This window comes from Nipponia nippon, unplaced genomic scaffold, assembly GCF_047370975.1.
Source record: "Nipponia nippon isolate SJK-2023a ecotype South Korea unplaced genomic scaffold, ASM4737097v1 scaffold_3, whole genome shotgun sequence".
In the NCBI taxonomy this organism is placed as follows: Eukaryota; Metazoa; Chordata; class Aves; order Pelecaniformes; family Threskiornithidae; genus Nipponia; species Nipponia nippon.
The window spans coordinates 127,121,275-127,134,965 of NW_028262347.1; the positions used below are offsets into that span (position 1 = coordinate 127,121,275).

Sequence of the window (13,691 nt, forward strand, 5' to 3'; positions counted from 1 at the left end):
TCATTACATTGCAGGTTTAGGACAGATTTGAATAGTGATTACCAAAGCACTTCCTAAGCCTGTTGCCATATCTATTCATTGTTGATGTTACTGGGATAACTGAAGCTTCTGTGAGACATGCAGAGATCGAAAGCAAAAAGGAAGTTTCATATTTGAATCTGATTTTTTATTTCTTTAAGGGATTAAAAAAAAAGCACAGAAAACTGACTTATATTTCTCACTGTATATATGACCATCACCCAAAGTACGTTTCAGCCAGTTATCACTGGAGTGCACCGCAAGTTGGTGGAAGTTTGAGGCACGCATTACTACTCCTACGGCTAGTGTTTCTTCTCCTCATTTTGTGGCTACTTTCATAATTGCATGAACAGAGACTTTTCAACTATGCCTCCTCTCCTTTATCTGCTTCTAAAATTATGTAACCATAAGAAGTTTCACTTTAAAAAAGGTAAAAACAGAAATGGAAAAAAATCCCCCACATGTTCTAAAACTCCTATTTCTAACAGATCTGTAACAGTATATGAATGTGTATGTAGACCAAAAATATTCTAATCTCAGATTATTCACAACACTTCCCCTTTAGAAAGGAGGGGTGAAATGGAAAAACAGAGGACAGCTAATACTGAAAGTGCTAAATATTACAGATACGAACACAATACAAGAACCTCTTTGGAACAGAATACTTTCATGGTACAGAGTGAGATTTTCTAAACTTAGCCTATTTTTTAGCTTAGGTCTACTAGTTTTAATAATATAATTTGAGTTAAAATGTGTTTTTATCTATGTATGAGCAAAATGTGACTTCAAATTTTTAATTTCAGTAATAGAAAGTATCTTTGATTTATATAAAAAACTGCTTAGTGCCTGCATTTATTACTCACTTTTAGAACAAATAAGAAATTAATTTTAAGATGCCATAAGGGCAAGTTTACCAACTGTCCAACTACCTCACTTAAACTCATTCACTGAAGAGTTTATATAGGGTGCAAGTGTCTGCAGTAATGAAAGAAGTCCATAAAGCCTGTGGGATCTGATTTTGCTCATGCATAGCACAAGAATCGCTGGATTGTCCTCAGCCCTTAATATAATCTTAGCTATACAGAGAGGAAGCAGCTCAGTGATTAAAAGTTTTTTGCATTTGATATTTTGAGCAAAGTCTTACGTTAATGATAAAGAAAATTAACAGAATTCTAAATTCTTATTTCAGTTTTTTCAGTGCAGCTGAACACAGCTTTAAAGAGTTTAAGACCATACTTGTATAACTAAAACTTTGCAAGCCCATTTAGACTCCACTGTTTTACATAATTCTTTAATATGTAGAGGTTATTTTAAATTAGCTAGCACTGCAACTATAATCAGTCTGTACATTATTGAACTAAGTCTACTGTACTATCTATTCCATCTAAAATACCGGAAACCTATTGCATGTGGCAGTCTTCCAGTAAAATGTAAGGCACCATTCATATGATTTAAATTTAAGTATCTTGTTCGCTGCATCATTATGGTAATGCAAAGAATGTTTATCTAACAGTACCTGATTCAGCCAGATGTACTCGGTTGTAGAGAATCTGGAGAGAAAAATCTCGGGATACAGAACTTATTCCTTCCTCTTTAAAGATACTCAGAGCTTCCAAAGGCAACTCCATAAATAATGTATCTGCTAGTAATACCACACACAATCCTAAATCCATAGGTGTACCTGAAGAAATGTGACAGAACATGATTGAGATTTAGTAGCTCTCGGTATGTATATAAATAATTGAAGTTAGATGTAAAAACCTAAATTTCCTCTATCGTATGACACCTAAACTCCATTTTACTGTGGATTAAATGAATTATGCAAAAATATTTCTTTTGGTACCATTACTCCTAAGATGTTGTCAAATTTCTATGCATATGCACTTGTGAGCACTGATTCTTCAGAGGGAAAATTATCCCCATATTAATAACTAACCGTCTCAGATCGAAGTCCAGGTGTATGCAATGTATTCAAGAAAATGATGTTTGGAAATGCAAAATTGCCTTACCAGCGTTTGGCTGAACAGTATAGAGTTGTAAAGGAGCTCTTATCCAATACTAACCGTGTGTTTCTGTAGGAAACTTTTTGTTTCTCTTATTTAGAAAAAGTACTGAATATCATTATGACAACATTTTCCTGTTCTACAGAGAAACAACAAATACATGGAAGACAAGTTATTCAGTCTTTGCAGAACAACAGAAGCAGCCAGCTGCCAGACTGCAGAAAGAAACTTTTGCAGGTAAAAGCAAATGTAAATGTATATCTTTTTTTAGTAATTTTAAATTAAGAAACTTCACTGCTCCCCACCATAAAGCAAAAAACTCATCCCCAAAGCAAGCCATGGACTTGATTGCGTCTTCTCTTGGAACGTGTTTAGGGACATATTCCAGCATTAGGCTTGCAATAAAGCAAACAACCTGTTAGAGTCCATAACGTAAAAAGCAGGAAAAGACAAAAAAAAAAAAAAAAGAAGAGATCAATAAGTTCTTTCTTTTGGCCTTTCTCCTGAAAAGACTGTTTTGTAATAAATCCATGTTATTTAGCTGTCCAAAGCCTGTATAGTTTGGAAGACTGTAAACATTCAGAAGGATAGCTCCATCCAGCGTATAAATAATCTCTTTGGAAGTATACTAAAATACTTGACTAGATACAGAAAATAAACAGACAAAACCATTGCTAAAGCCTCTTTCTTCTCCCTGGCTTCAAAAAAACTGAAACTAAAATGACAGGATTTTTCTATCTGTACACACACATGCACAACTCTCTCTGTACTCAAGAGAGCACATACCCCGCATCCTAGTGTGTCCGAGGTCCTTATCTTTCACTTTTCTTTTTCCTGATTCAGCTGCTGAAACTGATGTGCTCTGTTCTCTGGGAAGAGGAATTACAGTGAAAATATTACCAGCACTAATACTTATAAGTATTTACTTGTAAGTAAAAGTTTTCACAGGAAACACAAAGACAAAACTACTTCAATCTCAGTGAAATTTTACACAAAGGATGTACTCCCTTGGGAGCTCCTGTCCTTTGGAAATCTCATCCTTAGCTAGTTAAATTATAAAGTTTCATTCTGAACTCAATATTGTATAACTTAAGCTGGAGAACAGTGCTTGTTAGAGATGGCCATTAGTCTATCATATGGTTCAATCCTCTTAGTCTTGCATATCCTGCATATACTGTCTTTCAAGATGTAAAAAGTTCATTCAACAGGATCTATTCTTGCTAAAACCATTCCTCTATCTGTAGGACTTGAGTTACCGTTCTGTCTTCACAAATGATGATAAAACAAGTCTAAATGTCTTACCTGATACCAGAAAAATCAAACTGTGACAGCACTGGTTTCAGGTATTCTTCCATAATTTCTAATATTTCAGAGAAATCTGATGTCAAATCATGTCCATTATCATGTATTTTCTCTGTTGGAGCCTATCACACACATTGCAACAAAAAACATACTACTTACAAAATGCTATTTAACAAGGATGGAGGGTGTATTATGTTAAATCAGAGGCTAAATCAAATAATTCAAAATATCATAAAATGGAAAACATAGATATAGAAAGTCAGTTTCAAAACTATTTTACTTCAAAACATCACCCCTATCAGCATTTTGCAAAATATTCTAACACAGGAATCAGTACAAGATGTCAATATTTATTGTTTAAGCAATTAATACACTTCTGCAATTTCAATAGGGAATGGCAGGGAAGTCCAGCAGAAAGAAAAGATAATGTGGTGCTCCAAATAACAGAAAGAAATTGTGAAAGAACAACTTTAAGAAGTAAACAGAAACTGCAAGATGAATGTTGAAGAAGCAAATGAAAGTGTATGGAGAGATCAATGGAGCCAACTTACGAAAAAACTAAACAGAATCAAGAAAATAGATAAGGAGAGAATAGAATCATGTAGGAGAAGATGACACTAAAAACTGAAGCTCCTAAAAGCCAATATAGATGGACACAAAAACACTAACTGGAAAAGCGAGCTCAACTAAATGGCGAAGAGCGTTGTCATTAACGAATGGACTTCTCACCCAAAGCTCTGTTTGTGCGGCTCTGTGCAGGTTGCATGCATAATTATTGAAAGTTGTAATGCGTATGCATTTTAAAAACTTAAGCCACTTTTTTTTTCATCTGTTCTACCTGATATTATCTTATCACCTTTATCTTTACTTATGCAACTACAGCAATCTTTACATAACTTGCCATTACAACAAAGGCTGGCCATAGACAAGACAAAAAGTGATCAACGCTTGAACTATCTGCAATAATTGGTATTTTAACTGAAAGAAGCTAACATGATGAATAAAACAGAATTATAATTCAAGCACCAGGTGTGTCAAAGTTGTGTGATTAAAAAAATGAAAACTTGTACAGAAAATTCAATATGATCTGTATTTTTTACCTTTATATTAATGATGGAAATAGGTCTATACCAGCTTTTGTTAATATACTATATTTAACAGTGAATTTTAATTGATATTGAAAAACCTAAATTTTATCTAACAGAGCCAAAATTAAAGTAAATTAGAATGCTAGGAGGTAGACTTGCACATTTCCTGTGTAGAAAACTTTCTGTCACCTTGCAGCTTAAAAGCTTATGTGAAAGTCGCAGGCTTTTCCAGTGTACTTTTATGCTACACAACTTGCGTTCACCGATTGTGAAAAACAATGTCCTTACAGAACTGAGCCTTATTGCGGTAACAGAAATCTTTTATCATCTAGAATTTAAGAGTGTTCATAGCTACAAATTTGGAATTCCAATGAGATGTGTCCTTGAAGCAAAATTTTGTGACTAACGGACTTGGATCAACTGCGTCCAAATAAACAGCTATAGTGCAAAAGATATTGTGTGCCCTAGAAAGAAACTTTTCTGTGTTGGAAATCAGTAATAAATCTCTGGCTAAGATAGTTTTATTTTGATTAAAGGGTTGAGATCTATGATCCTATTTTTTTTGGGGGGGGGGGGGGGGGCAGCTGGGGCTTTCATGTGATATGAAAGGCAATGTACATTTGCAAATGCAAATCTCAGAGGTGCAGCACGTTTTTAAGTCCATTGATCTCAATTGCATCAATTTTCAATTCTGACAAACTACTGAACATTCCAAAGCTCCTGAGTGACATTGAAAACAGTAACAGAATAACATAGTAAGCTTAAATTTTGAAGCAGAGTACACAGCATTTAGCAACTGTGAAGACTACGGTTGTTACACTTGGAATAAACTGAAAATTCTGCATAAAGAGTGTTTATGACAGTTTTTTAGTACATGTTTTTCACCCTATTTTAAATATAAAGTAATCAAATATATTACCACATCTGTTTTGGAGACACACTCTTCCAAGTGTTGAATGACAGTCTGTTTAAGATGACTCTTCATCTTTTGCTGCTTGTAAAGACGCACTTTTTCCAACAAAATACAAAATGTATCAGGATTCACAGGAAACCGAGAAACTTTAGCTTGCACTATTAAAAGGAGGATAACACAATCTTAAGACTCTTTTTGAGACATCATATTTGTACTTGAAGAAATAACTGTACAGAGATCATCAGTTTCTAAAGCCATGGTGTTCTCTGAAAATTAAATAACTGTTTTTATATATATATATTTAGCACAAAATATATACAGAAATGTACAATGCAGAAAATCTCAACAATTATTTATCTTTAACAACTTTAGCCTTCAAATATAAACAAAATTTCTGTAAATTGTGACTAGATACATTATATCTGATAATGAAACACATGTATTTAGGTATTTACTTTCCTCTGGTATTAATAAGAGTTCAATTATTTTAAAAATTATTTTAAAATTTTACTGACTGCAACAGTGAAAGATATGAGCTTTCTCATAACATCAGTGCAATGATTTCTATCTCTTAAATGTAAGAGGCACTTACCCATTCGCTGAGTAGGTTTTCCTTTTTGCTGTGCAGCACTTACTTTTGGCATGTCAATCAATGAACTGTACAAATTTGATCTATGGAAAGCAGAAAACTGCTGAGTAGATTATTTGACTGTTCAGCCTTGTTTATATGAAGCAAATCTATTAGATGAGTAATTATTACCCTCTAATTTAATGTGCTCACAAATACTCTCAAGATGCAATATTTACCCCCACCCTGGGGTACAAAACCTGCAAAATCTAACTGAAACAAACTGAGAGCTGTAAGGAAAGTTCTCTCATTGCTATATATCCAGTAAGGTAGATTTTTATTTGTTCCATGACAATTGTTTAAGACTTTTCACAATTGGTGAAGGTACTCATAAGTCAGTTGCTATAGCTCAATTTATGAGTAGTCGCTAATTAGGCTGCAGTAATGAGATCATTTGTGGCTTTATAAAGCTAAATATGACCCCTCCTAACATTTTCAAGAGCATAAGCAATAAGAGCTGGAAACTTAACAGAATTTAGGAGGATACCAAGAGCAGCCTGAAACCTTTCCAGTGACCTCTGGAGATTTAAGAGATAATTAGGGAAATCAAAAGTACAGAAAAACATACAGCTTTGAGCTGCAGGCCGTTTTATTTACATATTAATCAGTTCACTATCCTAAAATTCAAGTCCAGCAAAATTAGAAGTAAAAGGCAATAAACAACCAAAAGAGTGCTTATGTACAGGTAAAAAAAGATTACATTTGTAACAAAGAGAATGCTAAACCAAAATGATGAAATTTTATACCTGTCTTCTGAATGCTGGAGAATAATTATGTAGAAATTAGATGGCAATTCATCCATTATATTAAAATGTTCAACAGGAATACAGAGATTTCTCCATGCCTGTACAATAATTCAAAAGTAGAATTATTTCCTAGATTTTATAAATGCCAATCTCAGTTCTTTCACCTAAAAATTGATAATAATTCTAGGAAAGAAGGTGTAATATTTAAAAAAAAAAAAGCCAAACCAAGCACTCAGCAGATGTGCCAGGACAGGAGGTTCTGTCCAGACAACACGAAACACTTTTCCACTGTGAGGGTGATTGAGCACTGGCACAGGTTGCCCAGGGAGGTTGTGGAGTCTCCATCCTTGGAGATATTCAGAAGCCATCTGGACATGGTCCTGGGTAACTGGCTCTAGGTGGCCCTGCTTGAGCAGGGGGGGTGGAGAAGATGACCTTCAGAGGCCTTTTCTAACCTCAACCATTCTGTGACTGTGTGATTTTTGTGTGTGCAGAAGAACTTAAAAATATTATTTAAAATAAATTATAAATACTGTAGCTTACTCCACTCTTCATAACAACATGACTTTTTGGCCACTACACTATCTGTGAAGTTGAAATGCTACCAAATCCTAGCAGAATATTAGCAAAGGAAGGGAGCAGAATAATTCATTTTAACATTCACGTTTGTAAAAGTCCTTCACAATTTTGTTAATAGACACCTCACCAAAAGGAACTATATAAAATTGTAGTGGGTTTACATAGGAAGGTTTTGTTAGCAGGGGCAGCTGCAGGGCTGTCTTCTCTGAGAAGACACCAGGAACTGCCCCCACGTTGGACTGAGACAGTTTCAGCTGGCTTCAAGTCAGACCCAACTCTGGCCAAAGCTGAGCCCATCAGCAACGCTGGTGGCACCTCTGTGATAATACATTTAAGAAAGGGTAAAAACACTGCACAGCAGCTGGAAGAGAGGAGTGAGAAAACATGAAAGAAACAGTCCTGCAGACACCAAGGTCAGGTGAAGGAGGAGTGGGAGGATGTGCTCCAGGCGCTGGAGCAGGGATCCCCCTGCAGCCCATGGTGAAGACCATGGTGACGCAGGTTGTCCCCCTGCATTAATTCCTCACGTGGAATTAATTATTTAAGTATGCAGATAGCACAACTCTGACATCCAGCTATACCAAATTGTAACTATAAGACAAACTGGAACTGCATCCTTAAAATCTCACTTCTGACTTAAATTACATAGCTCATGCCGCACAGATAACCTAGCATAAACAAAACCGCAGGACAGTACATACCATACTAATAAAAATGTATTTCAATTCATGACCAAGTCAACCCATGACTCAAATTAAGAAAACAAAAAAGTTAACAGAGTTTAAAGAAAACAGATGAAATATTATTTAATTCCAGGAATAACTGAAACAATATATATTTGCGTATGTCTATGTATATATGTATGTACACATATATATACGTCTCTCTGTGTGTGTTTATATAACATATATATAAGCCCCTAATAAGTAGAACATCTCAAAAAGTTACCATTGAAGTAGCAGTCAGTTGCTGTTCCACATTTTTTAGAAGATCACTTGTGTTTCTGTTTTGTTTTAAATGATTCTGAAGATGCAGTAATGCTGCCAGCTGAGAGCTGCTGGTGTTAGATGTAGCTGTTAGAAGGATACTCTTCATCATCGTAGATGCTGAACAGCTCTGTAAAATTTTTATATCTAGTTATTTTCCCTCCCCAAAATAACGTAAATACTATACTCTATGTTTATTATAACATATACATATGTTAAAGAAAATGTCTCTCGCTTGAATGGTGAGATGGATTAGCAAAAGTCTGTCTGCTAGCTGTGCTTACAATCTAATGTAAGTCCAGCAATAACTTACGAAGATTTCTTAAACACGAACAGCTAGAATTGACTTCTTCGTCTACATTTATCATCTATGTTCTTGCATTAGTCATCTAAGGTCTACATGGAAAGGTAAATGCCTGTGTTCTGAACTTAGCCTTTCAAGTAAGCGGACTCTTTTCTGTGTTTCTGTGTGCCTTTTACTGTATAGCCATCACATCACACATATTAACAGACGTCCTACAAAGAGCAATATAAAGGGTAAGATTTTATATCCTTTTCTTTCAGCAAACATACCAATGCTGCCCTTTGAACCGATGCTTACTAAGAGCTAAAGCATCTTTTTTTTTTTTTTTCTTTTAATGCAGCTGCCACATTAGGAAAATGCAATTCGGGTTGACCTAATCAAAAATTCCAAAGGGAGGCTTAATATTGACATGGAGTGACATTTTAAACTTTTTTTTTTTTTTTTTTTTTTTTTTTAAATACAAACCTTTCTGGGCAGAATAGAAACTGAATTTGCAGAATTTTTTGCCCAGTAAAAGACATGACTACTCATGGTTTTGGTGCCTTAACATGCATTCTACTTAGGTTGTTCACTCACAAGTATGACAGCAAAACATAAATAATATGGAATAAAGGACTGAACCAGAAAACCCAGTATCAGCTGTTTTCTGATTTATCAAAAGACCTACGTAGTCAATTCCACCCATGGGTGGAGGTATTTGCAAATCTAAGTGTTGACACAGAGGCAAGTGCTTACTGTCTGTCATAATTTCCTGCGATTTCCTTGATGTGGCAGGAAGGAAATCAGCATACAGTGCATTCCTGTATTTCTACAGTGGAGATGATGGTGTAGGAAGCATGTATTAATTGTTCCTGATGTAGGGAATATAAGCCTTACAGGCATTCCTCATCTTCTCTGTGGTGAAGGCACATACCCATATGAATGATTCATACACCTTCGAGCCATGTATGGGACCACGTTGTGCAGGTGTTGATTTGACAAACTGAATGTAAACATTTCCTACCTACTTCAAAATAATGAACGAACAAATTCAGAGAAACATTTTTTAAATTATTTGTTAGGGCAGGATGAAACTGTATTTTGTGGTAGTCTTATCTTAGCTAATCACATTATAGTAATTTATTCATATTAAAATCTTTTCATATATGCAACCATCAATGAAAACATCAAGTCAAACACAACAGATACTAGAATTGTTAAAAAGCCACTAAGCATTTTGAACTCAGTAAACGTATCATATATTTGATTACCTGTATTACTCACTAGTTCTTATATGCATCCGTACATTGTGTTCTGTATGACCCATTTTCAGGCTACATGAACAGACATTTTTGCTTATGTAACTTAAAATACCTTTTTTATACTGGAAAGAAGCACAATATATTAGCTGCATTACCTGATGAAGTGCCAAAAACTGGCTACTTAAAACTGGATCAAATTGTTGAAAGCATTCAACCATTTCAAAACTAGCAGGAGCCAGTACCTCAGTAATATTATGACTGAATGCAATACCCATACACTGTAGCAAAGCTTCGCTGGTTTGAGACAGATATTTCTGAGCCAACCTATGTTCCTTCTAGATGATAAAAATAAAAAGGCTTATATTAAAATATGCATTAATATTAAATATTTGTTAGATGTGTACAGATGACTAGTGTGTTAGAAAACATAAGTATTACTTTTTCATGACTAATTTTAATGCTTTTTCTCCTTTTTAAGGCATTTACTTAACGTATGACCACAACATGATTAATTATTTAGCAGACACCAACATCTGTTATACAACATTAAAAAATAAATGTTTTAACAAGATACTTTCTTTAATATAAAATGCGTACTTAGCAGAACAGTATTTAAATTCTAGGCAACATGAGCCATTCAGAACAAAGGAGTTTTCTGTCAATTCTCAGAACAGTTGTTTCCATTGACAGTTAACTCTATTTAATATAAATAAACCTGCAAATTTCTTATCTCAGGTATTTATTGATTATAGTAGCAACACAAACTGTACATTCCCAATTCCTAGTGTGCTTTGAACTGCAGTGGTTAACAGAGATCAGCTCACCATGAAATACAACTTAAATCTTGTAAGAATTTTACAAATGTTTTGTGATAGAAGTTCATTCTTCCTTTGTTCCCAGTCTGCAAAACGTAATGCTCCCTTAGAAGGGCATGTCTGTGAAGCACAGAGAAAGCTGCCTCTTCATCTTGTCCTGGCTGCTACATGCTCGGTCAGTGGGAAACCAGTGATGGAGAAATTATTTCTTTCTGGGAGCAACTGGGAAAACTCTATCAGGAGCTCCCACAGCATGTATTGAGGGGCAGGACAGAGACACACAGCAGAGTAGTGATGGAAAGCTGGCTTTTTGGGAGTGTTCGGAGATTTTTTTGTTTTGTAAGATCAAATTTATGTAATAAACATTTCCGTCATCAAACAGAATTGATAAGGTAAGGTGACTATTATTCCATAAAAAGGAAGCACTCAAATTCTAATGCAAGCACATACGCTAATATACCTTTAATTCCTGTATTTTCCTCCTGTACTTATCATATTGACGTTTATTAGTCGGTAAACTGCTGTCTGTCACTTCCTGTTCACTGCATTCTGCTGAAGTCAGGGAAGTTTTTGCGATGTCTGATTTAGCTTCTTCCTACTCACCGCAGTATAAAAAAAGAATAATGAATCAGTCCATTAAGTATGGCTGCCTTCACTTCTTTTGTGAAAGTCTAGGTGAAAATGGAACTCATCTTAGAAGAAATCACCTCACTATACTAATCCCTTGATGGTGAGAGATTTAGCAATATTATCAGCCATCAAAATTTCTTAATATGTTATGACGACAGTATGACTAATAGAAACTAAAAAGGCCCCCCATACAACCTCTAATATTTTGATTTTCCAATATTTGTCCTCAGTTAATTTCTTCTGAACACTTCAATTTATCACTGAATTTATGACTCAATCAACTTTCCTTTTCTTACATGGCGTTCTTACTACAACATAAAATGAATTTACAAATCTGAGCTTTTAATCTACAAGTCATTACTTCTTGTTTGCGTGGATTCAGAGATCAACCTACCTAGCCCTTTAAGGCATTCAAGGATTTTTTTTTCCTCTCTCTTTTGAAAATATTGTAGTTAGCATATCTCAGGAACGAACCAAAAAATTATCTACGTGAGCATGACATGTAAGCAGAAGCATTTTTTTCTGAAATTACTTGGTTCAGTATACGTTTTTATTATGGCTTGCATGCAATCTGTAAAACCTAGCTCTAAATAAAGAGTAGGATTATACAAGTGTATATAGAAAAAATATTATGGCAGACAACCTTTACACATAGGAATGAATTTAAATGCAGAAAAGAATGCATACCATAACATTTGGCTTCCAGTAAATCTCTGAATGGACAGGATTTACATTAACGGCAAGTAAACGAAGAGTTTTTCCTGTGAGATATAGGCATTTGGATTTGATGTCAGGACAGCCTCTACAAAGATTCTGTACGTTTGCTAACTGAGCCAGCGTAATATGACCCACAGTGCATTCCATACGCTTCCAATCCTGGTAAAATACATATTTATGTTTATTTCCTCATATATACCCACACATACAGAAACACTTTTTTAAAAAATGTAACATATATTTACATACAAACACATCTGTTAAATGTGACTACACTTTCAACTAAAACCGAGCTGTCTTTAATAGATATACAAATTCACTAACAATTGATAAAAGTACACTGTAACATCCATAAGCAAACAACAATCAGTGCTGAGGAAAACATGGCATAAGGGGAGGGTACTGCGGAGAATGGTGGGGACACTGTGCTTTCCTGTAACAGCATTTTCTATTGTCATTGTCAGAGACAGAATAATGGGCAAGAATTACTGCTCTGTTCCAGTGGGGCATGTCTTACGTTCTTATTCATCAGCTCAGTTAGGCATTTCTGCTTAAAACCAACTGTTTTAAAAAGAAGAGACAATAATGCAAAAAAACCCTCCGTCAATTATAAAGCTTCAAGTAATTTCCCTGCTACTCTTAGTGTCTTTTACGTCTCTACACTTGAGGAAATCTTTCCGAGAAAACAAAACACACAAAAAACCCAATAAACCATCCCTAAGGCAAAAACCACACACTTAAACATTCTTTGCTGCAAAACTACGTGAATGGCCTGGGGACCCATTGCCTCAGTAGTGGAAGAAGTTCTGTTATGGAAAACATCCCTAGGAAACTTTGTTATACCTTTATATGCAAATCACAGGACGAAATATTTTGTATTACCTGTTCTGTTGCATCATCTTCAATAGTTTCCTTGAGGAATGCCTCCATAATTTTATCAGACGATGCTTCTCCCACTTTTTTTAGCTTTTTCTCAGTAATAACAAGATGAAAAATGTCCAGAAGAATTTCTACAAGATTTATTTTCCTGTTAGCTAATTCCCTCATTAATGGGATACTAATATTTGTAGTCTGAAATACAAAAGAAAGTAGAATTCGAATTTCAAATATGTTTGCAAATTTATCATAGAATCATTAAGGTTGGAAAGGACCTCTGAGATCATCAAGTCCAAGTGTAAACCTAACTGCCTGGTCCACCTCTAAACCATGTCCCTAAATTTACCTGATAAGAAGTTACAATGTTGTATTTCTTTTAACTAACAAAGCAAACGTTTTAACAATATCACCTCAATAGATCAGAGATATTGCTATGAAGATATTTAAGTAATTTAAAAGATAAACTTCAATGTCAAATATATTACAAAGCAATCAGAGCAGCTGCATAGAAAAAGAGCAGCTCAGTTTTTGCTTTTCACGCTTTATGTACTTGGTACCAATATCTAATTCCAAAGGAGTTACAAATGCGTACATAAAATCAGAATTTTAATGTTAATGGTTTTGGTAGCTGCACAAAAATACTTGCTCTTTAAAAAAGGCAAAGCAGAAAAAAAGCTCGGTGCTAGAGTATAATAATGGTACATGCTAGCAAACTAGGCTGCAGGCTTTCATTACCCAAAATACACTATTTTGAAAACAGGCCTTCTTTATTTACATAATGTTCTGTGTAACCTTTTTTTTCTCCTGAGAAATAAACACTTCATTGTGGAGAATTTTAAACTTGT

The 13,691-nt window shown here is 34.8% G+C and overlaps 1 protein-coding gene across 1 annotated transcript in view; it reads right to left on the bottom strand.

Moving 5' to 3' along the window:
- CFAP46 (cilia and flagella associated protein 46) overlaps window positions 1-13,691 on the bottom strand; it is an 81,047-nt gene that overhangs the window by 12,594 nt on the left and 54,762 nt on the right. Inside the window, exons 40-50 of the mRNA XM_087765970.1 lie at window positions 12,853-13,041; window positions 11,941-12,129; window positions 11,084-11,218; window positions 9,964-10,143; window positions 8,226-8,393; window positions 6,699-6,796; window positions 5,917-5,996; window positions 5,331-5,482; window positions 3,324-3,445; window positions 2,808-2,890; window positions 1,535-1,699 (exon numbers count right to left, since the gene is read on the bottom strand). Of these exons, the coding sequence (XP_087622096.1) occupies window positions 1,535-1,699; window positions 2,808-2,890; window positions 3,324-3,445; window positions 5,331-5,482; window positions 5,917-5,996; window positions 6,699-6,796; window positions 8,226-8,393; window positions 9,964-10,143; window positions 11,084-11,218; window positions 11,941-12,129; window positions 12,853-13,041 (1,561 nt within the window). The remainder of the gene's footprint in view (window positions 1-1,534; window positions 1,700-2,807; window positions 2,891-3,323; window positions 3,446-5,330; window positions 5,483-5,916; window positions 5,997-6,698; window positions 6,797-8,225; window positions 8,394-9,963; window positions 10,144-11,083; window positions 11,219-11,940; window positions 12,130-12,852; window positions 13,042-13,691) is intronic.